The sequence below is a fragment of the Vipera berus genome, assembly GCF_964194415.1.
Source record: "Vipera berus genome assembly, chromosome: 1".
Taxonomy (NCBI): Eukaryota; Metazoa; Chordata; class Lepidosauria; order Squamata; family Viperidae; genus Vipera; species Vipera berus.
The window spans coordinates 274,230,728-274,254,145 of record NC_138202.1 but is presented as its reverse complement, the minus strand read 5'-3'; the positions used below and the strand labels follow the sequence as shown (position 1 = coordinate 274,254,145).

The following is a 23,418-nucleotide window of genomic DNA, read 5'->3' as shown; positions in this document are numbered from 1 at the left end:
TGCTCCGGATTTCTTGGAGCAGAGCCAGGCGTCTGCGACCACCCCTGCCTGAACAAAGGACTATGGATTAAAGGGAGCAGGCAGAGCGGTACAAGAGGAAAAGGTGAAGAGGAATATTTTATTTTACTCTGGAGCTTGGTGGACTTTTTAAACTTTAAGTGAAGTGCGTCACAATTGAAAGTTAAAGATGGCGACTAAACCTCCCCCTAAAACTCTTCGGAGCGGTGGATCTTCTCCGGTGCAACAATCATCGTTACAGGCGCTGCATCCTCCTGATGTATTGACACCGAAGGATTTACGAGATGCGCTGGATAAACATGCCCAGGTAATTCTGGAATCAATTAACCAATCAATGGGTGATAAATTTGCACAGATGGAGGAGAAATTGGAGAAACTGGAGGAGAAAATAGAAGAGAGGATGGAACAGAAGTGCAGCGTGATGAAGGTAGACATTTTGTCTTCAGTGCATAAAGTGGCGGAATGTGTGGAGGATTTAGATGAAAAAGTGGATGATTTGACCCAAAAGAATGCAATATTAGAAGTAAAAGTACGGGAGAATGAAAATTTAAGAGACAAAATGGAAAGGGAGTTAAGCCTTGCCCAATATTACCAGATGCAGTTTGCTGTTAGAATCAGAGGTTTAAAGGAGAATATTAAGGAAGATTTAAAGCAGCTGGTTTCTGAGGCTCTCGAAGTGGTATTGAATCAGCCAGCATCTGAAATAAGAGAAGCTATGGATAAAGTGTTTCGTGTGAATTCATGGATTGCCAGACAGAGAAAGTTGCCTAGAGACGTGGTGGTTTACTTTGCAAAAAGAGAAATCAGAGATGAAGTTATACAAGCTGCCTATGATGCTAAAGTTGTGATTGCTGATCAAGAAGTTTTAGTTTTAAAAGAAATCCCTCCAAAGATTTTAAGGAGAAGGAAGGACTTTACATTTCTTGTGCAAGAGCTCAAGCAACGAGATATAAGGTTCAGATGGGAGATTCCAGAAGGGCTGATGGTGATGCATGAAGGTAAAAGGTATCGGCTGATTACTGTGAAGCAAGCGCGTGATTTTTACAATAATGTTTTAAAAGCAACCCCATTAACACTTCTGGAAGCTGCAAAGGGATCTGGAGAAGGAGAACATCAAGAGGATGAAACAGAGGATAATGGTGCTGGAGGAGATCAAGCTATAACTTCCTTGGACGATCCTAGAGAGCAAAGGGTAACGCGTGCTGCTTTAAAACGAGCAAAGAAAATAAAAGAACAAGACCAGCAAAAGTCTTCAGAATCTTCACAACGTACTCATAGCCAAGCAGTGGGAGGAGCACGGCCTAAAGAAGATAGTCCTATCAAAGCTGTGCTCCAAGAGCTTTGGGAGGATATGCATGGCAACTAAATTCTTAACCTGGAATGTTAATGGACTAAATTCACCACAGAAGAGGAAGAAAGTTTTTCAATATTTAAAGCAATTTAAGATAGATGTTATATGTTTGCAAGAAACGCATATTAGAGTTTTGGATCAAAAGTATTTATTGAACTCGAGGTTGGGTACGCAATTTGTTGCTTCTGCAGAGAACAAGAAAAATGGAGTGGTTGTTTATGTTAAAAGTGCCTTAACAGCAGACTTAGTCGAAGCAGACAAGCATGGAAGATATGTTATGATTGAGCTGCTGTTAGAAGGTAAAAAGACGCTGTTAGTTGGATTATATGCACCTAATCAACAACAAGCTGACTTTTTTAGTTTACTACATACAAAGCTTACCCAGTTGGATTATAAATCTTTTATTTTTATGGGGGACTGGAATGGTGTTTTGGATGTACAGCTGGACAAGGCTGGAGTTTTCAAGCGCATTCCAGGCCATGCTAGACTGCCTAAATCTTTTTTTGAAATGAAGGATGACCTGGAATTGCGAGATATTTGGCGTGAGAGACATTTGCAGGAGAAGGATTATACTTTTTATTCTGATAGACATCAATCTTTTTCGAGGATTGATTTTATTTTGCTGACTAATGATTTTTTTTGGAGGACCAAAAAGGTGAAGATTTGTGCAAGAACTATCTCTGATCACAGTCCAGTTTGGTTAGAGATTGATAAGGAGAAAAGAGACAGGCGCTCGTGGCGCGTAAATGAGAATTTGTTTAGAAATCAGAGAAATGTGGAAGAATGCAAACAGCGGATGAAGGATTTTTTTGAGACTAATATGAATAAGGGTACCTCTATGGATATGGTTTGGGATGCTAGCAAGGCCTATATGAGAGGGGTGTTGATATATATGAATAACAAACATAGACGTGCAGTGGAAACTAGAAGGAAAGAACTGGAGAATGAAATAAAGGAAAAAGAAAAGGCTTTGATTTTGAACCCAGAGGATGTGAAGACCAAGGAGACTATTAGACTGTTAAGAGGACAATTTGATAAATTAATGGCTGACCAAGTGGCAACCAACTTGCGGTTTGCCAGGCATAATACTTTTTGCAACGCTAATAAACCAGGTAGATGGTTAGCTTATAGATTGAGGAAAAAACAAAGGGCTTCTAATATAGACAAGATTGAGCACAAAGGAAGGGTTGTGTTTCAACAGGACCTTATTAAGGACGCTTTTGTGGATTTCTATTCGAAACTATATGCTAAAGAGGAAATTAATGAAAAAGATATTGATATATATTTGGAGAATGCTAGCATCCCGGTTCTTACGCAAGTACAAAAAGAGGGGATTAATCAACTGATTACAGAAGAAGAAATTTTCACAGCAATTAAGGAATTGAAGGTGGATAAAGCACCAGGTACGGATGGCTTGACTGCGGCCTATTATAAAAATTTACAATTAGAGATGATAAAACCGTTAAAGGAACTGTTCCAGACAATTCAGAGGGGGGAAAAGGTGCCACCGTCTTGGAGAACAGCTTTTATTTCTTTGATTCCGAAGGAAGACCAAGATGCTACTCAAGTTAAAAACTATAGACCAATATCGCTTTTAAATACAGATTACAAGATATTTGCTAAGGTTTTGGCTAATAGACTGATGAGGGTTCTGCAACAGGTGATACATGGGGATCAGACGGGGTTTATTAGTGGTAGGCAAATGAAAAATAATGTGAGGCATATAGTTGATGTGTTAGAGTTTTTGGAAAGGAACAACCAGATCCCTGCGGCGCTAATTTTTTTAGATGCTGAAAAAGCTTTTGATCAATTGAATTGGAAATTTTTGTTGAAAGTTTTAGACAAAATGGATTTTGGGGAAAATTTTTTACAACCGATTAGGGCATTATATCAAAAACAAACTGCCCGAATTATAGTTAATAATAGCTTGACAGAAGCATGTAATATTGAGAAGGGCACAAGGCAAGGGTGTCCGTTATCGCCCTTGTTATTTGTGTTAACATTAGAGATATTATTGGTTAAAATTCGGAATTCAGGAAAAATTAAGGGGATACAAATTGGAGATCAGGACTACAGATTGAGAGCATTCGCAGACGATCTGGTTGTTACAGTGACCCAGCCTGAGAACTCTGTTGTGGACCTGATGGAGATAATAACACAATATGGGAAGGTTTCTGGATTTAAAGTTAATACACAGAAAACTAAAATTTTGGCCTGAAATATGACAGTTTCGCAAAAGGCTCTCTTAGAAGGATTAACTGGATTTGAGATTGTTAAAAGGGTTAAATATTTGGGGGTGATTTTGTCGCCCTCTAATACAAAGCTATATAAAAATAATTATGAAAAACTATGGGGGAAAATTCAAAAAGAACTGGAGAGTTGGGAAAAATTGCAATTGTCTTTGTTGGGACGGATTGCAGCAGTAAAAATGAATGTCCTGCCTAAATTTTTATTTTTATTCCAAATGATACCGATTCTTAAGAAAGATTCTAATTTGGAGGAATGGCAGCGAGGTATCAATAAATTTGTGTGGGCAGGGAAAAAGCCACGAGTTAAACTTAAGATTATGCAGGATACTCGTGAGAGAGGTGGCCTTAAATTGCCTAACTTTAAATTATATTATGAAGCTGCTGCATTAGTAGGAATAAGTGATTGGATTAACTTGACGCAAGGGAGGTTATTAAATCTTGAGGGCCATGATTTGTTGTTTGGCTGGCATGCATATTTGTTGTATGATAAGAAGGTAGACAACGTGTTTAGGGTGCATATTTTAAGACAGGCATTGCTGAGAGTTTGGAAGAAGTATAGACATAAGTTAAGTTGCAAGATACCATTGTGGGCAATTCCAAAACACGCAATAGAAAATATACATGCTGGCTTCAAACATGATGTGACTGGAGGGCTAGGGACAGGGGTTGCTCCTCTGTCCTGGTCCTATTAGATCTCTCAGCGGCTTTCGATACCATCGACCATGGTATCCTGCTGCGGCGTCTCAGGGGGTTGGGAGTGGGAGGCACCGTGTTACGGTGGTTCTCCTCCTACCTCCAGGGCCGCTCGCAGTCGGTGTTGACAGGAGGGCAGAGATCCGCCCCGAGGCCTCTCATTTGTGGAGTCCCTCAGGGGTCGGTTCTCTCGCCTCTCCTGTTCAACATCTATATGAAGCCGCTGGGCGAGATCATTCGTGGTTTTGGGGTGGGGTATCACCAGTACGCTGATGATACCCAACTTTTTCTTTCCACCCCGAACCAACCCAGTGATGCCCTCTCCGTGATGTCCCGGTGCCTGGAGGCGGTTCAGGTCTGGATGGGGAGAAACAGGCTTCGTCTCAATCCCGCCAAGACTGAGTGGCTGTGCATATCGGCGTCTCGGGTTAACCAAGTTATTCCACCTCTAATGATGGGGGGTGAGGTGTTACCCCCCGTTGATAGGGCTCGCAACTTGGGCGTCCTCCTGGATTCACGGCTCAATTTTGAAGATCACATAGGAGCCGTGACCAGGGGGGCTTTTGCACAGGTTCGCCTGGTGCGCCAGTTGCGTCCCTATCTGGACCGAGACGCCCTACGCACAGTCACTCATGCGCTTGTGACCTCCCGTTTGGACTACTGTAACGCTCTCTACATGGGGCTGCCCTTGAAGACCACTCGGAGGCTTCAACTGGTGCAGAATGCGGCCGCGCGAGTTGTAATGGGGGTTTCCCGATACTCCCATGTAACACCTCTACTCCGCGAGCTGCATTGGCTTCCGGTTGCCCTCCGGGTGAAATTCAAGGTGCTGGTTATTACCTATAAAGCCCTACATGGCCTGGGTCCGGGGTATCTGAGGGAACACCTGCTGCCGGCTTCAAACGCCCTTCGCCCAGTGCGCTCCCACAGGGAGGGTCTGCTCAGGGTTCCGCCGGTGAGAGATTGCCGGCGGGTGACACCCAGGGATAGGGCCTTCTCAGTGGGAGCGCCTGCCCTCTGGAACCAGCTGCCGGTGGAGCTGAGAACTGCCCCCGACCTCCGATCATTCCGCCGGGGCCTGAAGACCTGGCTCTTTGAGCTCTCGGGCCCAGGCTGAGGAGAATTTTTTAATTGGGGTTTTAATCGTGTACAGGGTCAATTTAATATTTTTTAATATGGTTTTAACTTTTGTATGTTGGATTTTTTTTTTAATTCCCTGTAAACCGCCCTGAGTCCTCAGGGAAAGGGCGGTATACAAATGCAACTAAATAAACTACGTACAAGGAGATCCTAAGCTTGGAAAGAAATGTTTGGTGTTTGAAATCATATAGCCTCTTGCGAGATGAGAAGGTTGTTCAAAATTGGTTTCAATATACTCAGTTACGGGCCAGGTGGAAAGAAGATCAGAAAAATGGATTTACAATGACTGATGAAAATTTGATAAAGCAAATTAGAAATCAGGGACCAGCACATATCAAACGGATATATCTTGCATTGATAGAGATTGACTCAGAAACAGAGCTTGTTAAGGATTGTATGATAAAATGGGCCCAAAACATCCAGGAAGTTATCACAATGGACACCTGGGAAAAGATTTGGGTGAGGAACGTAAAATTTACTCAAGCTCAAAATCTAAGGGAGAACTTTTACAAAATGTTTTATAGATGGCATTTAGATCCTAAAAAGCTTGCAAGTATGTATCCGAATTATCAGCCTAAATGTTGGAGGTGCGGAGATGAAGATGCAACATATTTTCACATATGGTGGACATGTAAGAAGGTTAAGGCTTTTTGGATAAAAGTCTGGTGGAATATGCAGAAGATTTTTAAACAGAGGATAAAGTTTTGTCCGCAACTTTTTTTGTTGGGAATAATTGTAGACGCTACAGTTGTGGACACTAAGTTGATGTTGAACTTAATTACGGCAGCAAGACTTTTGGTAGGCCAATATTGGAAGAAAGAGGAACTGCCGACCATAGAAGAGTGGACTTTAAAGGTTTCCGACCTGGCAGAGATGGCGAAGATTTCGGCCTATTTGAAAGATCACTCGCAAGAACGCTATATTATGGAATGGAGAAAATGGATTGAGTTTATCCAGATCAAGTATAGGGTTAAGAAGTTTTATGTAGCATTTGAATGAGTCTTCTTTCGTATTTTTTTTCTTTTTTTTCTTTCTTTTCTTTTCTTATTTTAGCTTCTTTTTACATATATTTGATATTATTAAGGCTTGTTTTATCCTATATAAGCTAGAGAGTGTTGGATTTTAGAGTTTATAGTTGTTAGCATATGATTGTCTATGATTGCTTTTTATATATATACCTTGTATTTAGCTCTGGGAAGTCGGGGGGGGAGGGGGGGAGGGGAGGGGGGGGAGGTGGGGGGGGAGGAGGGAGGGGGAAGGGGGGATTTTTAAAGAAAAATTGTACTTTAAAACTTTTCAATAAAAAAAAAAGAAAGTAAATTTAAGTTAAATGTAAATATAAACTCAGTTGAGTAAAGTCACTAAAACCCCACTGATTTTTTTTCTTGGAATAATCAATAATATTCATCAATAACTATTCTAATTGCATTTTGGTTGTTCACTATTATATTCAGTTGCTTATATTCTCCTTATTACAGCTTTTAAGGTACTTAAAGACAGCTGAAGAAGCCTGCACATGTAGATGCAAAAACGCTTCCGTTTATTTGAATACAGAATTACAGAAATAATCAAGGAGAAAAAGTGTTTTTCAGGTGGTTCTTATTCCAAAGTGTTCCACGTTATATAACCACCATAATGTTATTCAGTGGCTTTCTGGACAAGTCTGGCACAGTGGCGTCTTTACAGGGGTATCCAACCGGCAACAGCAGAAGCAGTTTTTCATTTGCTGGGCGCTCAAGCAAAACTTTTAAGCGTGGGCCACAGTTCAGTGGAGTAGTAGTAACTGTCACCAGGCCCACATTCTAAAAGCAAAAAGAGGACCAAATATGAACACATTGTAAGAAAAGCATTTTTTTATCCTCTTTGCTTATGCCCTATAAATCTCTGAAGAACCCACATGCTTCAAGTTTTCATCACAATATTTCACTCTGGAATACTTTGTCCCTCAGCCCAAGAAACCCTTCCCCAATTTAAGATGGCTGTCAAAATGAAACAATTCTTTAAGGCCTTTGCAGACAGAACCAGCTTTTCTGATTAGTTACACATGTTTAACGTTTATATGTTCTTATATAGTAAACCACTTGTGAGTAGGTGGAATACAAACAATTGTATAAATGATTAGATAGATACATAGATAATAGATAAATAGTTGCTTATCTAAGATAAGTATAAGCTTGAACATGCACGATCTTTTTAGAAAGTATAAGTACTGCATTTATATACTTTTCAATATTGATATATTTTCATAACTGTATAACATACATTTATGATATGTGATTATTTTCTGTTCAAGTGAATACAATTACCTGCTCTTCAGTCAAATAGAAATCATAAGGTATTCATCATATTATGTCCATATATATTTATTGTAACTAGCCTGTTTTCAGGCATTTCGATAATGTTTATGTACATGTCAGTTTGTAATGTATATTGTAACATATGCTATACTTAATTCAAAAGGATTCAGCCTGTTGTTAAAACCCCAGAATCATATAAAATAAAGACAAGCAAATTATTATAGCATCTCTTTCTGATGAAATGGTCTATGGTCTATGAAATCTCTGCATAAAAGATTATACAAAATGTTTCATTGTTTTTGCCGTATACATAATTCTTGCTATTTATTTCTCCTTTTAGGGGTAAAAACTCAATAATTTGTGCTGCTGGTCTTCTAATGTAGGAAAAGTATTGAAGAATTGAATTTTGCAATAGAACTGGAAAGAACAATAGAATTCTTTTATTTTATTGAGTCTCACCTTTACTCAGTGCAGGTATCTAAACAAAATTGTCTTTGCCTGGCCTCAACACATCTAGCAAAAGAAAGCCAATTGGTTTCAATGTTAAACTGCTGTTACAGCTTGGATTCCTCCTCCACAACAGCACTAATCAAACAGGTGGTAAGGAAGTAGGGGAACTCAGGCACATAACAGGTTATGTAGAAAGTAAAAATAGGGTCAGTCAAAATGGACTCAAATTCCTATACACCAATGCACAGAGTATGAGGAATAAATAGGGTGAATTAAAAATTCAAGTAAATGAGGACAGATGTAATATTGTTGCCATTATAGAAACTTGGTGGGAATGAAACCCACAAATGGAATACTCAGCTAGAAGGATTTAAATTATTTAAAAGAAACAGATGAAATAAAAGAGGTGACGTTGCACTATATTAAGAAATAACTACATGTCTACAGAAATAGAGCACAATGATGAAAACTTTCTTGAATGCCTTTGGATCAATATAAAAAGGGGGGGAAATGACATTGCCACAGGTGTATACTATAGGCCACCTAACCAGAGAAAATAGATGAACTTTTTGCTCGTCAGTTAACTAAGGTACATAGGAAGCACATCACAATAGTAATAGGGGACTTTAACTACCCTGACATCAACTGGGAGACAAACTCTGCACCAAGTGAAAGTCAAACAGGTTCTGGACAAACCTAGCAGACAACTTTGTGTCGCAAAAAGTAGAGAAGGGAACTAGGGGATCAGCCATATTGGACTTAATTCTCACTAATGAGAATTCCCCTACTTCCTTATCACCTGTTTGATTAGATGAAATGATAGACGGTGCTGAAGCCACAGGAACCTTGGAGGGGTGTGATCATGAAATATTCGAATTCAACATTATGTAAGCACAAGCAGTAGAACAAAGTCAAACTAGAGTCTTGGACTTTAAGAGAGGTAATTTCAATAAACTTAGAGAAGGATTCCATGGATGAGAATCCTCCAGGAGAAAACAACCCAAGAAGCTTGGTAAACTTTCAAAAGTGAGATTATAAAAGCCCAGTCTAGCACAATACCAATGAAGAAGAAAAATAACAGCTCTCAAAAGAAACTAGCATGACTGCATAAAGAACTCTCTGATAAATTGAAAGACAAAAAGGACAAGTATAAAAAGTGGAAAGAGGGGTACATAACTAAGGCGGAATATCAGCAAATAGCCCAAGCCTGCAAAGATGAGATAAGGAAAGTTAAGGTTCAAAATGAACTAAGCCTTGTGACAAAAGTCATAAATAACAAAAAAGCTTGTTTCAACATATAAAAAACAAGAAAAAAGTCAAGGAAATGATTGGTCTATTAATGGGAGAAAATGCCACAAAGGTGAAAAGCAACAGGGAGAAAGCAGAACTGCTTAATTTGTTTTTACATCCATTTTTACACAAAAGGGAAAAAACTATCAAAAACAGTATTGTAAAAAACAGATTAGGAATACAAGTTAAAATAAGCAGAAAAATGATAAGTGAGCACCTTTCCACCCTAGATGAGGTCAAATCAGCAGGACCAGATGGATTACACCCCAAGGTTCTGAAGGAACTGGCAGATGTGATCTCGGAAAATGAGTCCTGGCCTTCTTCCTTGAAACATACTTAATATGTTAGATCTTATATAAGTTAGATCTATATCCTTCATGGATTACTGCCTTGTCGTGGCAAAGGGGCTTGCGTAATTCAATGAAGCTATGAGCTATGGCGTGCAGGGCCACCCAAGACGGACAGGTCATAGCCGAGAGTTCTGACAAAACGTGATCCACTGGAGAAGGAAATGGCAACCCACTCCAGTATCTTTGCCATGAAAACCCTATGGACAGTACCAAAAGGCAAAACGATATGACGCTGGAAGATGAGCCCCTCAGGTCGGAAGGCATCCAATATGCTACTGGGGAAGAGCAGAGGGCTAGTACTAGTAGCGCCAGAAAGAATGAAGCGACTGGGCCAAAGCCGAAAGGACGCTCAGCTGTGGATGTGTCTGGTGGTGAAAGGAAAGTCCGATGCTGTAAAGATTTTTTCTCCATAGGAACCTGGAATGTAAGATCCATGAATCAAGGAAAGCTGGACGTGGTCAAACAAGAGATGACAAGACTGAACATCGACATCTTAGGTATCAGCGAACTAAAATGGACAGGAATGGGTGAATTTAATTCAGATGACCATCAGGTATACTACTGCGGGCAAGAATCCCTCAGAAGAAATGGAGTAGCCTTCATAGTCAATAAAAGAGTAGGAAAATCAATACTGGGATACAATCCTCAAAATGACAGAATGATCTCAGTTCGAATCCAAGGGAAACCATTCAATATCACAGTAGTCCAAGTCTATGCCCCATCCACCAGTGCTGAAGAGGATGAAATTGACCGGTTCTATGAAGCCCTACAGCACCTTATAGAAGTAACACCAAAAAATGATGTCCTTATCATCATGGGGGATTGGAATGCTAAAGTAGGAAGCCAAAAGATAACTGGAATAACAGGCAAGTTTGGCCTTGGAGTACAAAATGAAGCAGGGCACAGGCTGATAGAATTTTGTCAAGAGAATACGATGGTCATAGCAAACACTCTTTTCCAACAACCCAAGAGACGGCTCTACACATGGACATCACCAGACGGTCAACACAGAAATCAGATTGACTATATGCTCTGCAGCCAAAGATGGAGAAGCTCTATACAGTCAGTAAAAACAAGACCAGGAGCTGACTGTGGCTCAGACCATGAGCTTCTCCTTGCAAAGTTTAGGCTTAAACTGAAGAAAGTAGGGAAAAGCACTAGGCCACTCAGGTATGAATTAAATCATATCCCTGTTGAATATACAGTAGAGGTGACAAATAGATTTAAGGAATTAGATGTGATAGACAGAGTGCCTGAAGAACTATGGACAGAGGTTCGCGACATTGTACAACAGGTAGCAACCAAAACCATCCCAAAGAAAAAGAAATGCAAGAAAGCAAAATGGCTGTCTGAGGAAGCTTTGCAAATAGCTGAGGAAAGGAGGAAAGCGAAAGGCAAGGGAGAAAAACATAGATATGCCCAATTGAATGCAGAATTCCAGAGAATAGCTAGAAGAGATAAGAATGCCTTCTTAAATGAACAGTGCAAAGAAATAGAAGAAAACAATAGAATAGGGAGGACCAGAGATCTTTTCAAGAAAATTGGAGAGATGAAGGGAACATTCCATGCAAAAATGGGCATGATAAAGGACCAAAATGGCAGGGACCTAACAGGCAGAAGAGATTAAGAAGAGGTGGCAAAATTACACAGAAGAACTATACAAGAATGAGCTTAACGTCCCAGATAATCACAATGAGGTGGTCACTGACCTCGAGCCAGACATCCTAGAATGTGAAGTGAAGTGGGCCTTAGAAAAGCTGAGCAACAACAAAGCTAGTGGAGGTGACAGTATTCCAGCTGAGCTATTCAAAATCTTAAAAGACAGTGCAGTAAAAGTGCTACACTCAATTTGCCAGCAAATTTGGAAAACAACAGTGGCCACAGGATTGGAAAAGATCAGTTTACATTCCAATTCCAAAGAAAGGCAGTGCCAAAGAATGTTCAAACTATTGCACCATTGCACTCATTTCTCATGCTAGTAAAGTCATGCTTAAAATCCTACAAGCTAGACTTCAGAAGTATGTGGATCGAGAACTACCAGAAGTACAGGCAGGATTTCGAAGAGGCAGAGGAACTAGAGATCAAAGTGCCAACATACGCTGGATCATGGAGAAAGCTAGAGAGTTCCAGAAAAACATCTACTTCTGCTTCATTGACTATGCTAAAGCCTTTGATTGTGTGGATCATAACAAACTGTGGCAAGTTCTTAAAGAGATGGGAGTACCAGACCATCTTATTTGTCTCTTGAGAAACCTATATGCGGGTCAAGAAGCAACAGTGAGAACTGGACACGGAACCACTGATTGGTTCAAAATTGGGAAAGGAGTCCGGCAAGGCTGTATACTGTCGCCCTGCCTATTTAACTTATATGCAGAGCACATCATGAGAAAGGCAGGGCTAGATGAATCAAAAGTTGGAATTAAGATTGCTGGAAGAAATATCAACAACCTAAGATACGCAGATGATACCACTCTAATGGCAGAAAGTGAAGAAGAACTAAAGAGCCTCTTGTTGCGGGTGAAGAAGGAGAGTGCAAAACTTGGGTTGAAACTTAACATTAAGAAAACCAAGATCATGGCATCTGGCCCTCTCAATTCCTGGCAAATAGATGGGGAAGAAATGGAGGTAGTGACAGATTTTGTTTTCCTGGGCTCCAAGATCACTGCAGATGGGGACTGTAGCCAAGAAATTAAAAGACGCTTGCTCCTGGGAAGGAAAGCCATGGCAAATCTAGACAGCACACTAAAAAGCAGAGACATCACCCTGTCAACAAAAGTGCATATAGTCAAGGCTATGGTCTTCCCAGTTGCAATGTGTGGCAGTGAAAGTTGGACCATAAGAAAGGCTGAGCGCCAAAGAATTGAGGCCTTTGAACTATGGTGCTGGAGAAGACTCCTGCGAGTCCCTTGGACTGCAAGGCGATCAAACCAGTCAGTCCTAGAGGAGATCAATCCTGACTGCTCTTTAGAAGGCCAGATCCTGAAGCTAAAACTCAAATACTTTGGCCACCTAATGAGAAGGAAGGACTCACTGGAGAAGAGCCTAATGCTGGGAAAGATCGAGGGCAAGAGAAGAAGGGGACGACAGAGAATGAGGTGGCTGGATGGAGTCACTGAAGCAGTAGGCGTGAGCTTAAATGGACTCCAGAAGATGGTAGAAGACAGGAAGGCCTGGAGGAATGTTGTCCATAAGGTCGCGATGAGTCGCACACGACTTCGCAGCTAACAACAACAACATATCTTTCAAAGATCCTGGAGCACCAGGAAACTACCAAAGGACTGGAAAAGAGCTGATGTAGTTCTCATCTTCAAAAAAGGGGGAAAAATAGATCCAGGAAACTATAGACCTATCAGCCTGACCTCAATACCTGGGAAGATTCTGGAAAAGACAATCAAGCAACAAATCAGCAAATACCTAGAGGTAACCAAAGTCATAACCAAAAGCCAACATGATCATGCCAGACAAATCTTATCGCATTCTTTGACAAAGTGACAAAATTAGAGGATCAGAGGAATGCTGTGGATATAATTTACTTGGACTTCAGTAAGGCATTTGATAAAATAGACCACAACCTAATACTTGATCAAATAGAAAAATGTAGGTTAGACAGCATCAACACCAGATGGATTGGAAACTGGCTGACCAACTGCATTCAATGTGTAGTCCTCAATGGAACTGCATGGAGGAAAGTATGCAGTGAGGTACCCCACTGCATACCCCAAGACTCTGTTTTAGGCCCAGCTCTCTACAACAACTTTATCAATGATTTGGATGAGGAGATAGAATGGCAACTCATCAAATTTGCAGACAACAAGCTGGCAGGAATAGCCAACACTCCAGAAGATAGGCTTAAGATACAGGTACAGATAGCTTGGAGTCCTAGTGGACAATCATTTAAATTTGAGCCAGCAGTGTATTGCAGCTGCCAAAAAAGACAACACAGTTCTAGGTTGCATTAACAGAGGGATAGAATCAAGATCATGTAAAGTGTTGATACCACTTTATAAAGTCTTGGTAAGACCACATTTGTACTGCATGCAGTTTTGGTCTTCACGATATAAAAAAGATTTTGAGACTCTAGAACAGGGGTGTCAAACTGCCAGCCCGCGGGCTGGACACATCACCTGGAAACTGTGCCCACCCCATTGCCGACAATGGGGAAAAAGCTCCAATACATTGCGTGACGTCACATGACATTGCATGTTTGACATGTCTGCTCTAGAAAGAGTGCAGAGAAGAGCAATAAAGATGATTAGGGGACTGGAGGCTAAAACATATAAAAACAGTTGCTGGAATTGGGTATCTCTAGTTTAAAGAAAAAGAAGGACTAGGAGCGACATGATTAGTAGTGTTCCAATATCTCATGGGTTGCCACAAAGAAGAGAGAATCACACTATTCTTGTCCTGAAGCCAGGACATGAAGCAATGGATGGAAACTAATCAAGGAGAGAAGCAACCTAGAAGTAAGGAGAAATGTCCTGATCATTAGAACAATTAATCAATAGAACAACTTGCCTCCAGAAGTTGTGAATGCTCCAACATTGGAAGTATTTAAAAAGAGACTGGCCAACCATTTGTCTGAAATGGTATAGGGTTTCCTGTTGGACTAGAAGAGCTCCAAGGTCCCTTCCAACTTTGTTATTCTATTCTGTTCTGTTCTGTATTTAAATCTACTGTTTTGTGTCCTGAACTTTAGAATTATGGAAAATGAGTCCTGGCCTTCTTCCTTGAAACATACTTAATAAGTTAGATCTTATATAAATTAGATCTTAGATAGGTTACAGTTATCTAACATATCAAGAGTGTCCTGAATTCTATTTCTAAGGTATTAGTTAATGCACCCAATTTTAGATAATCTACAATTTTGATAGGTTTATCCTCACACTTATTCATTCAAACAATTATAAATATATTATAAATATAGCATTCCACAATCTACTAAAAATTGCAATTAAAAATTAGTCAATATTAATCTAGCAAGAGTTGTTTTTGACAAATTGATACTGTCTTTTGGCAATTTTTGCATTGTTTCAATAGAATAATCTCTTTAAATAATCTACAAATTTTATAGGTATTCCTCCATTAGTAAAAATATTAAAGACAACAGAATTTGGAATTGATTTCCAATCCCTCTGGAATGAACTGCCCCCAGAGCTGTGAACGGCCCCTGACCTTCAGTCCTTCCACCGTGACCTGAAGACCTGGTTGTTCCAACAAGCGGGCCTGGACTGACTACAGTTTTTAATTAGGCTTTTTACTGGGTTAAATTGTCTTGTATTTTGCATTTATAGTTTAATTCTTTTTTAAATTTTTTACTCTATGTTTTTTAATTTTTATTGTTGTGAGCCGCCCTAAGTCCTCAGGGAGAAGGGCGGCATATAAATTTAATAAAATCAAATCAAACTATTAACAATAGTTTTTGAGTATGATTTTTCAAACCAGTTATATATCCACTTAATAGTTTTATCATAATGTCTTTAACTGTTAACCAAAATGTCCTGGAATAGTTCATCAAATGCTTTGTACAAATCAAGATATATTATAAATATAGCATTCTACAATCTACTAAAAATTATACAATCAAAAAATTAGGCAACATTAGTTTAGCAAGAGTTGTTTTTAACAAATCCATGCTAGCTTTTGGCAATTATTGCATTGTTTAAATAGATTAATCTGTTTATGAACAACTCTAATATGAATAGGTAGGATTTTAAATTTCTCTCAGCTATGATGTCACTAAATAATTTTTCAGTACTTTTCATAATTCAAAGTGTCATTATAAATCCATAAATCAGTCTATCTTAAAGTAGGGATAAGTCCCAAATATGCCTTACAAAAACTTGTGCTCAGACTTATTTTCTTTAAAAAAAAATAGAGAACAATTTGGAGAAAGCCGAGTCCACTAAAACAAAGGGCCCAAGTTTGCTATTTGCAGTGGTCTAGCTGAAATATATACAACATAAATTGTTTAGAATAAATGTGCTTTATATTACATTGCCAGATTGCCATGGGATTTTAGTATGTTAACTTTGCTCTAAACTTGCTCAAAAGATTGAAATGAAAATCCCCAATCTCCCAAAAGCTGCGGAAGGTTTTACCTCATAACTAGGAACATGGTAACATAACATATAACGTGTGAATACACAACACCAACAGGTTGTATGTTCTGTAAAATATTGTGTACAGCTTAAAATACCTTCCCACTAAGACAGTGTCAAACAAAACGTCCACGCCAAAGAACGCAGCCGGAAGAACGACGACGTGGTATGGTTGACTGCAAGAAGATCTTTTTTTTTTTATTGAAAAGTTTTAACATACAATTTTTCTTTAAACCCCCCCTCCCCCTCCCTTCTCCCTCCCCCCTACCTCTCCCCCCTCCCCCCCTCCCCCCCCCCGACTTCCCAGAGCTAAATACAAGGTATATAAAAAAAAACAATCATAAACAACCACATACTAACAACTATAAACTCTAAAATCCATCACTCTCTAGCTTATATAGGATAAAACAAACCTTAGTAATATTAAATATATATAAAGAAACTAAAATAGAAAAAAAGAAAAAAAGAAAGAAGACTTATTCAAATGCTACATAAAACTTCTTAACCCTATACTTGTTCTGGATAAACTCAATCCATTTTCTCCATTCCATAATATAGCGTTCTTGCGAGTGATCTTTCAAATAAGCCGAAATCTTCGCCATCTCTGCCAGGTCGGAAACCTTTAAAGTCCACTCTTCTATGGTCGGCAGTTCCTCTTTCTTCCAATACTGACCTATCAAAAGTCTTGCTGCCGTAATAAAATTCAACATCAACTTAGTGTCCACAACTGTAGCATCTGTAATTATTCCCAACAAAAAAAGTTGTGGACAAAACTTTATCCTCTGTTTAAAAATCTTCTGCATGTTCCACCAGACTTTTATCCAAAAAGCCCTAACCTTTTTACAAGTCCACCATATGTGAAAATATGTTGCGTCTTCATCACCACACCTCCAACATTTAGGCTGATAATTCGGATACATACTTGCAAGCTTTTTAGGATCTAGATGCCATCTATAAAACATTTTGTAAAAATTCTCTCTTAGATTTTGAGCTTGTGTAAATTTTACGTTCCTCACCCAAATCTTTTCCCACGTGTCCATTGTAATAACTTCCTGGATGTTTTGGGCCCATTTTATCATACAATCCTTAACAAGTTCTGTTTCCGAATCAATCTCTATCAACGCAAGATATATCCGTTTAATATGTGCTGGTCCCTGATTTCTAATTTGCTTTATCAAATTTTCATCAGTCATTGTAAAACCATTTTTCTGATCTTCTTTCCACCTGGCCTGTAACTGAGTATATTGAAACCAGTTTTGAACAACCTTCTCTTCTCGCAAGAGGCTATATGACTTCAAACACCAGACATTTCTTTCCAAACTTAGGATCTCCTTGTACGTAGTCACATCATGTTTGAAACCAGCATGTATATTTTCTATTGCGTGTTTCGGAATTGCCCACAGTGGTATCTTGCAATCTAACTTATGTCTATACTTCTTCCAAACTCTCAGCAATGCCTGTCTTTAAATATGCACTCTAAACACATTGTCTACCTTCTTATCATACAACAAATATGCATGCCAGCCAAACAACAAATCATGGCCCTCAAGATTTAATAATCTCTCTTGTGTCAAATTAATCCAATCACTTATTCCTACTAATGCAGCAGCTTCATAATATAATTTAAAATTGGGCATTTTAAGCCCACCTCTCTCACGAGTATCCTGTATAATCTTAAGTTTAACTCGTGGCTTTTTCCCTGCCCACACAAATTTATTGATACCTCGCTGCCATTCCTCCAAATTAGAATCTTTCTTAAGAATCGGTATCATTTGAAATAAAAATAAAAATTTAGGCAGGACATTCATTTTCACTGCTGCAATCCGTCCCAACAAAGACAATTGCAATTTTTCCCAACTCGCCAATTCTTTTTGAATTTTCCCCCATAGTTTTTCATAATTGTTTTTATATAACTTTGTATTAGAGGGTGACAAAAACACCCCCAAATATTTGACCCTTTTAGCAATCTCAAATCCAGTTAATCCTTCTAAAAGAGCCTTTTGCGATACTGTCATATTTTTGGCCAGAATTTTAGTTTTTTGTGCATTAACTTTAAATCCAGAAACCTTCCCATATTGCATTATTATCTCCATCAGGTCCACAACAGAGTTCTCTGGCTGAGTCACTGTAACAACCAGATCATCTGCGAATGCTCTCAATCTATAATCCTGATCTCTAATTTGTATCCCCTTAATTTTTTCCGAATTCCGTATTTTAACCAATAATATCTCTAATGTTAACACAAATAACAAGGGCGATAACGGACACCCTTGCCTTGTGCCCTTCTCAATATTACATGCTTCTGTCAAACTATTATTAACTATAATTCGGGCAGTTTGTTTTTGATATAATGCCCTAATCGGTTGCACAAAATTTTCCCCAAAATCCATTTTGTCTAAAACTTTCAACGAAAATTGCCAATTCAATTGGTCAAAAGCTTTTTCAGCATCTAAAAAAATTAGCGCCGCAGAGATCTGGTTGTTCCTTTCCAAAAACTCTAACACATCAACTATATGCCTCACATTATTTTTCATTTGCCTACCACTAATAAATCCCGTTTGGTCCCCATGAATCACCTGTTGCAGAACCCTCATCAGTCTATTAGCCAAAACCTTAGCAAATATCTTGTAATCTGTATTTAAAAGCGATATCGGTCTATAATTTTTAACTTGAGTAGCATCTTGGTCTTCCTTCGGAATCAAGGAAATAAAAGCTGTTCTCCAAGACGGTGGCACCTTTCCCCCCCTCTGGATTGTCTGGAACAGTTCCTTTAACGGTTTTATCATCTCTAATTGTAAATTTTTGTAATAGGCCGCAGTCAAACCATCCGTACCTGGTGCTTTATCCACCTTCAGTTCCTTAATTGCTGTAAAAATTTCTTCTTCTGTAATCAATTGATTAATCCCCTCTTTTTGTATTTGCGTAAGAACCGGGATGCTAGCATTCTCCAAATATATATCAATGTCTTTTTCATTAATTTTCTCCTTAGCATATAATTTAGAATAAAAATCCACAAAAGCGTCCTTGATAAGGTCCTGTTGAAACACAACCCTTCCTTTATGCTCAATCTTATCTATATTAGAAGCCCTTTGTTTTTTCCTCAATCTATAAGCTAGCCATCTACCTGGTTTATTAGCGTTACAAAAAGTATTATGCCTGGCAAACCGCAAATTGGTTGCCACTTGGTCAGCCATTAATTTATCAAATTGTCCTCTTAACAGTTTAATAGCCTCCTTAATCTTCACATCCTCTGAGTTCAAAATCAAAGCCTTTTCCTTTTCCTTTATTTCATTCTCCAGTTCTTTCCTCCTAGCTTCCACAGCACGTCTATGTTTATTATTCATATATATCAACACCCCTCTCATGTAGGCCTTGCTAGCATCCCACACCATATCCATAGAGGTACCCTTGTTCATATTAATTTCAAAAAAATCCTTCATCCGCTGTTTGCATTCCTCCACATTTCTCTGATTTCTAAACAAATTCTCATTGACGCGCCACGAGCGCCTATCCCTTTTCTCCTTATCAATCTCTAACCAAACTGGACTATGATCAGAGATAGTTCTTGCGCAAATCTTCACCTTTTTAGTCCTCAAAAAAAAAATCATTAGTCAACAAAATAAAATCAATCCTCGAAAAAGATTGATGTCTATCAGAATAAAAAGTGTAATCCTTTTCCTGCAAGTGTCTCTCACGCCAAATATCTCGCAATTCCAAGTCATCCTTCATTTCAAAAAAAGATTTAGGCAGTCTAGCATGACTTGGAATGCGCTTAAAAGCTCCAGCCTTGTCCATCTGTACATCCAAAACACCATTCCAATCCCCCATAAAAATAAAAGATTTATAATCCAACTGGGTAAGCTTTGTGTGAAATAAACTAAAAAAGTCAGCTTGTTGTTGATTAGGTGCATATAGTCCAACTAAAAGCGTCTTTTTACCTTCTAACAGCAGCTCTATCATAACGTATCTTCCATGCTTATCTGCTTCAATTAAGTCTGCTGTTAAGGTACTTTTAACATAAACAACCACTCCATTTTTCTTATTCATTGCAGAAGCAACAAATTGCGTACCCAACCTTGAATTCGATAAATACTTTTGATCCAAAACTCTAATATGCGTTTCTTGCAAACATATAACATCTATCTTGAATTGTTTTAAATATTGAAAAACTTTCTTCCTCTTCTGTGGTGAATTTAGTCCATTAACGTTCCAAGTTAAAAATTTAGTTGCCATGTATATCCTCCCAAAGCTCTTGGAGCACTGCTTTGACAGGACTATCTTCTTTAGGCCATGCTCCTCCCACTGCTTGGCTGTAAGTACGTTGTGGAAGATCCAAAGACTTTTGCTGGTCTTGTTCTTTTACCTTCTTTGCTCGTTTTAAAGCAGCACGCGTTACCCTTTGCTCTCTAGGATCATCCAAAGAAGTTATAGCTTGATCTGCTCCAGCACCGTTTTCCTCCACATTTCTCTGATTTCTAAACAAATTCTCATTGACACGCCACGAGCGCCTATCCCTTTTCTCCTTATCAATCTCTAACCAAACTGGACTATGATCAGAGATAGTTCTTCCTCTATTTCAACCTCTTGATGTTCTCCTTCTCCAGATCCCTTTGCAGCTTCCAGAAGTGTTAATGGGGTTGCTTCCAAAACATTATTGTAGAAGTCACGCGCTTGCTTCACAGTAATCAGCCGGTACCTTTTACCTTCATGCATCACCATCAGCCCATCTGGAATCTCCCATCTGAACCTTATATCTCGTTGCTTAAGCTCTTGCACAAGAAATGTAAAGTCCTTCCTTCTCCTTAAAATCTTTGGAGGAATTTCTTTTAAAACCAAGACTTCTTGATCAGCAATCACAACTTTAGCATCATAGGCAGCTTGTATAACTTCATCTCTAATTTCTCTTTTAGCAAAGTAAACCACCACATCTCTAGGCAACTTTCTCTGTCTAGCAATCCATGAATTCACACGAAACACTTTATCCATAGCTTCTCTTATTTCAGATGCTGGCTGATTCAATACCACTTCAAGAGCCTCAGAAACCAGCTGCTTTAGATCTTCCTTAGTATTCTCTTTTAAGCCTCTAATTCTAACAGCAAACTGCATCTGGTAATATTGAGCAAGACTTAATTCTCTTTCCATTTTATCTCTTAAATCTTCATTCTCCCGTACTTTTGCTTCTAATATGGCATTCTTTTGGATCAAATCATCCACTTTTTCATCCAAATCTTCCACACATTCCGCCACTTTATGCACTTTAGACAAAATGTCTACCTTCATCACGCTGCACTTCTGTTCCATCCTCTCTTCTATTCTCTCCTCCAGTTTCTCCAATTTCTCCTCCATCTGTGCAAATTTATCACCCATTGATTCCAAAATTACCTGGGCATGCTTTTCAAGAGCATCTCGTAAGTCCTTCGGTGTCAATACATCAGGAGGGTGCAACGCCTGTAATGATGATTGTTGCACCGGAGAAGATCCACCGCTCCGAAGAGTTTTAGGGGGAGGTTTAGTCGCCATCTTTTACTTTCAATTGTGACGCACTTTCACTTAGTTTAAAAAGTCCATCAAGCTAGGGAGTAAAATAAAATAATCCTCTTCACCTTTCCCTCTTGTACCGCTCTGCCTGCTCCTTTTAATCCATAGTCCTTCCTTCAGGCAGGGGTGGTCGCAGACGCCTGGCTCTGCTCCAAGAAATCCGGAGCAGAGACGCAGCCAGCTGGGAGTAACCCAGGCTTCGGGGGAGTTCAATCCTTCAGCCGCCCAAGCTCCAAGCTCAGGCGGCCCCGGAGAACTCTACCCCTACCTGGGGCCTCACCCCCTCCTCTTCTCCCGAGGAGGGGGCTTCAAATTCGCCCGAACAGCTGATTGGCGCTGTTTCGGGCGAAAATCACTCAGCTGAGCCGCGGGCAGCCAGGAAAGGCTGTCTCCGGCGCCGCGCAGCCACCGGAAGTCCCGACTGCAAGAAGATCTTTACTGTGAGGAATCCGTGCAAATACAAAGTCAGCGTTGGGAGTTACTCACCCCCAACGTGTCTTTTAAACTTTGCCTGTAATTGGGCAACAGCCCCACCCATTAGCCCCACCCTTTCCCCGCGCAGACCAGCATCCGCTCGAGCTGCGTAAAAACCCCACCCCCCTATCCCGTCGTCCCACGCCATGCTTCTCCCCCTGACGCCGAGGTCCATACAGCGTGGAGGAAGGTGTAAGCCCAACACCCCCCTCTCCTGTACCCCAAAGACCCCGATGTGCTCCCCTCCACCATCTCAGTACCCCGCGCCACAACCGCAGCCCCCTGGCAGGCCCCGTCGTCCGAGCGTAGCTGTAGAGCGCCCTGCGCTGCCGCCGGCATGCGAGCAGCTGAAACATCCGGCTGAACCAATTTCTCTTTTTTCCTCAAATGTGTGGTCTAAGATAAAATGTACAATGAAGTGAAGGGAGGGGAGGTGCTAGTTTCCTGAAAATGATGGTTGTGCATAATCCTCCATATTGATTATATTTCACTGTGTTCTTGTTCTTACCCAAATTGCAAGCATACCTGTAAGGCAGCGAGGAGGATGCCACACGCAATAGAAACACTGATCTCATTGTAGTAGTGAGTTTTCTTTTTCCCATCTGGAAGTATTCCATAAACCTGCTTGAAAATGAGAATCAGGTAGGGTGCTCTATCCAAATATTCTTTGATCCAGTTTGTCCTAAGACAGAGTCAATTTTAAACAGCTGTTTAGCATAAAATATCTGCATTAGTTATAAGATCAAACGTATTATACAATAAAAGTCTGGTTGAAAATCTTCTACAAAACCTTTTGAAAGCTGCGGGATATAACACCTACATTTTTTCTATCTAAAAACAAAAAACCTTGCATTGTGTTCAGTGCCTTGGCTGGGACAGCACATCTTTGGCTTCTTCTGTTTCAATCAGAGTTGTAATAAACTGGTTGTTATAAAAGGTTGGGGGAGAGTTCAAGTGGAATTTGGTATTAAGGGGGGAAAATATCTGGAAAGAGATATATTTAAATGCATAAACAGACTGAAATGTATTTTCAAACCTGCTAGAACAGGGGTGTCAAGCTCAATTTCATTGAGGGCCGCATCAGCATTGCGGTTGCCCTCAGGGGGCCGGGTGGGTATGGCCTGGGTGGGCATGGCCTACTGGGTGGGTGTGGCTAGTGTGCATATGGCCTACTGGATGGGCATGGCCAGCTCTACATTGTTTGCATCAAGGGTGCCTATCGGGGCCTGGGCAGGAGTGGGACAGATCTGAGGGTCTCTGGCAGAAGAAGGGTCTCTGGGCCAGGGCCAAGGCAGTGGGGGCCGTTCCCTCACTGTTTCCAGGATGGCTTCGCGGGCCGCATGAAACCACTTCGCGGGCCGCATCCGGCCCCTGGGCCTTGTGTTTGACATGTCTGTGCTAGAATATATATATATAGTGGGGGCATGGTACCATTTTAAAAATTTGCTAACCTTTGTTTCAGAATTAAAA

The 23,418-nt window shown here is 40.0% G+C and overlaps 1 protein-coding gene across 1 annotated transcript in view; it reads right to left on the bottom strand.

Annotated features, from left to right (window-relative positions):
- Positions 1-7,040: 7,040 nt before the first annotated feature.
- The window catches only part of IYD (iodotyrosine deiodinase), a 31,003-nt gene continuing 14,625 nt past the window's right edge, over positions 7,041-23,418 (bottom strand). The window contains exons 4-5 of the mRNA XM_081314199.1: positions 22,474-22,630; positions 7,041-7,253 (exon numbers count right to left, since the gene is read on the bottom strand). Coding sequence (XP_081170325.1) covers positions 7,071-7,253; positions 22,474-22,630 — 340 coding nt within the window. The 3' untranslated portion in view covers positions 7,041-7,070. The remainder of the gene's footprint in view (positions 7,254-22,473; positions 22,631-23,418) is intronic.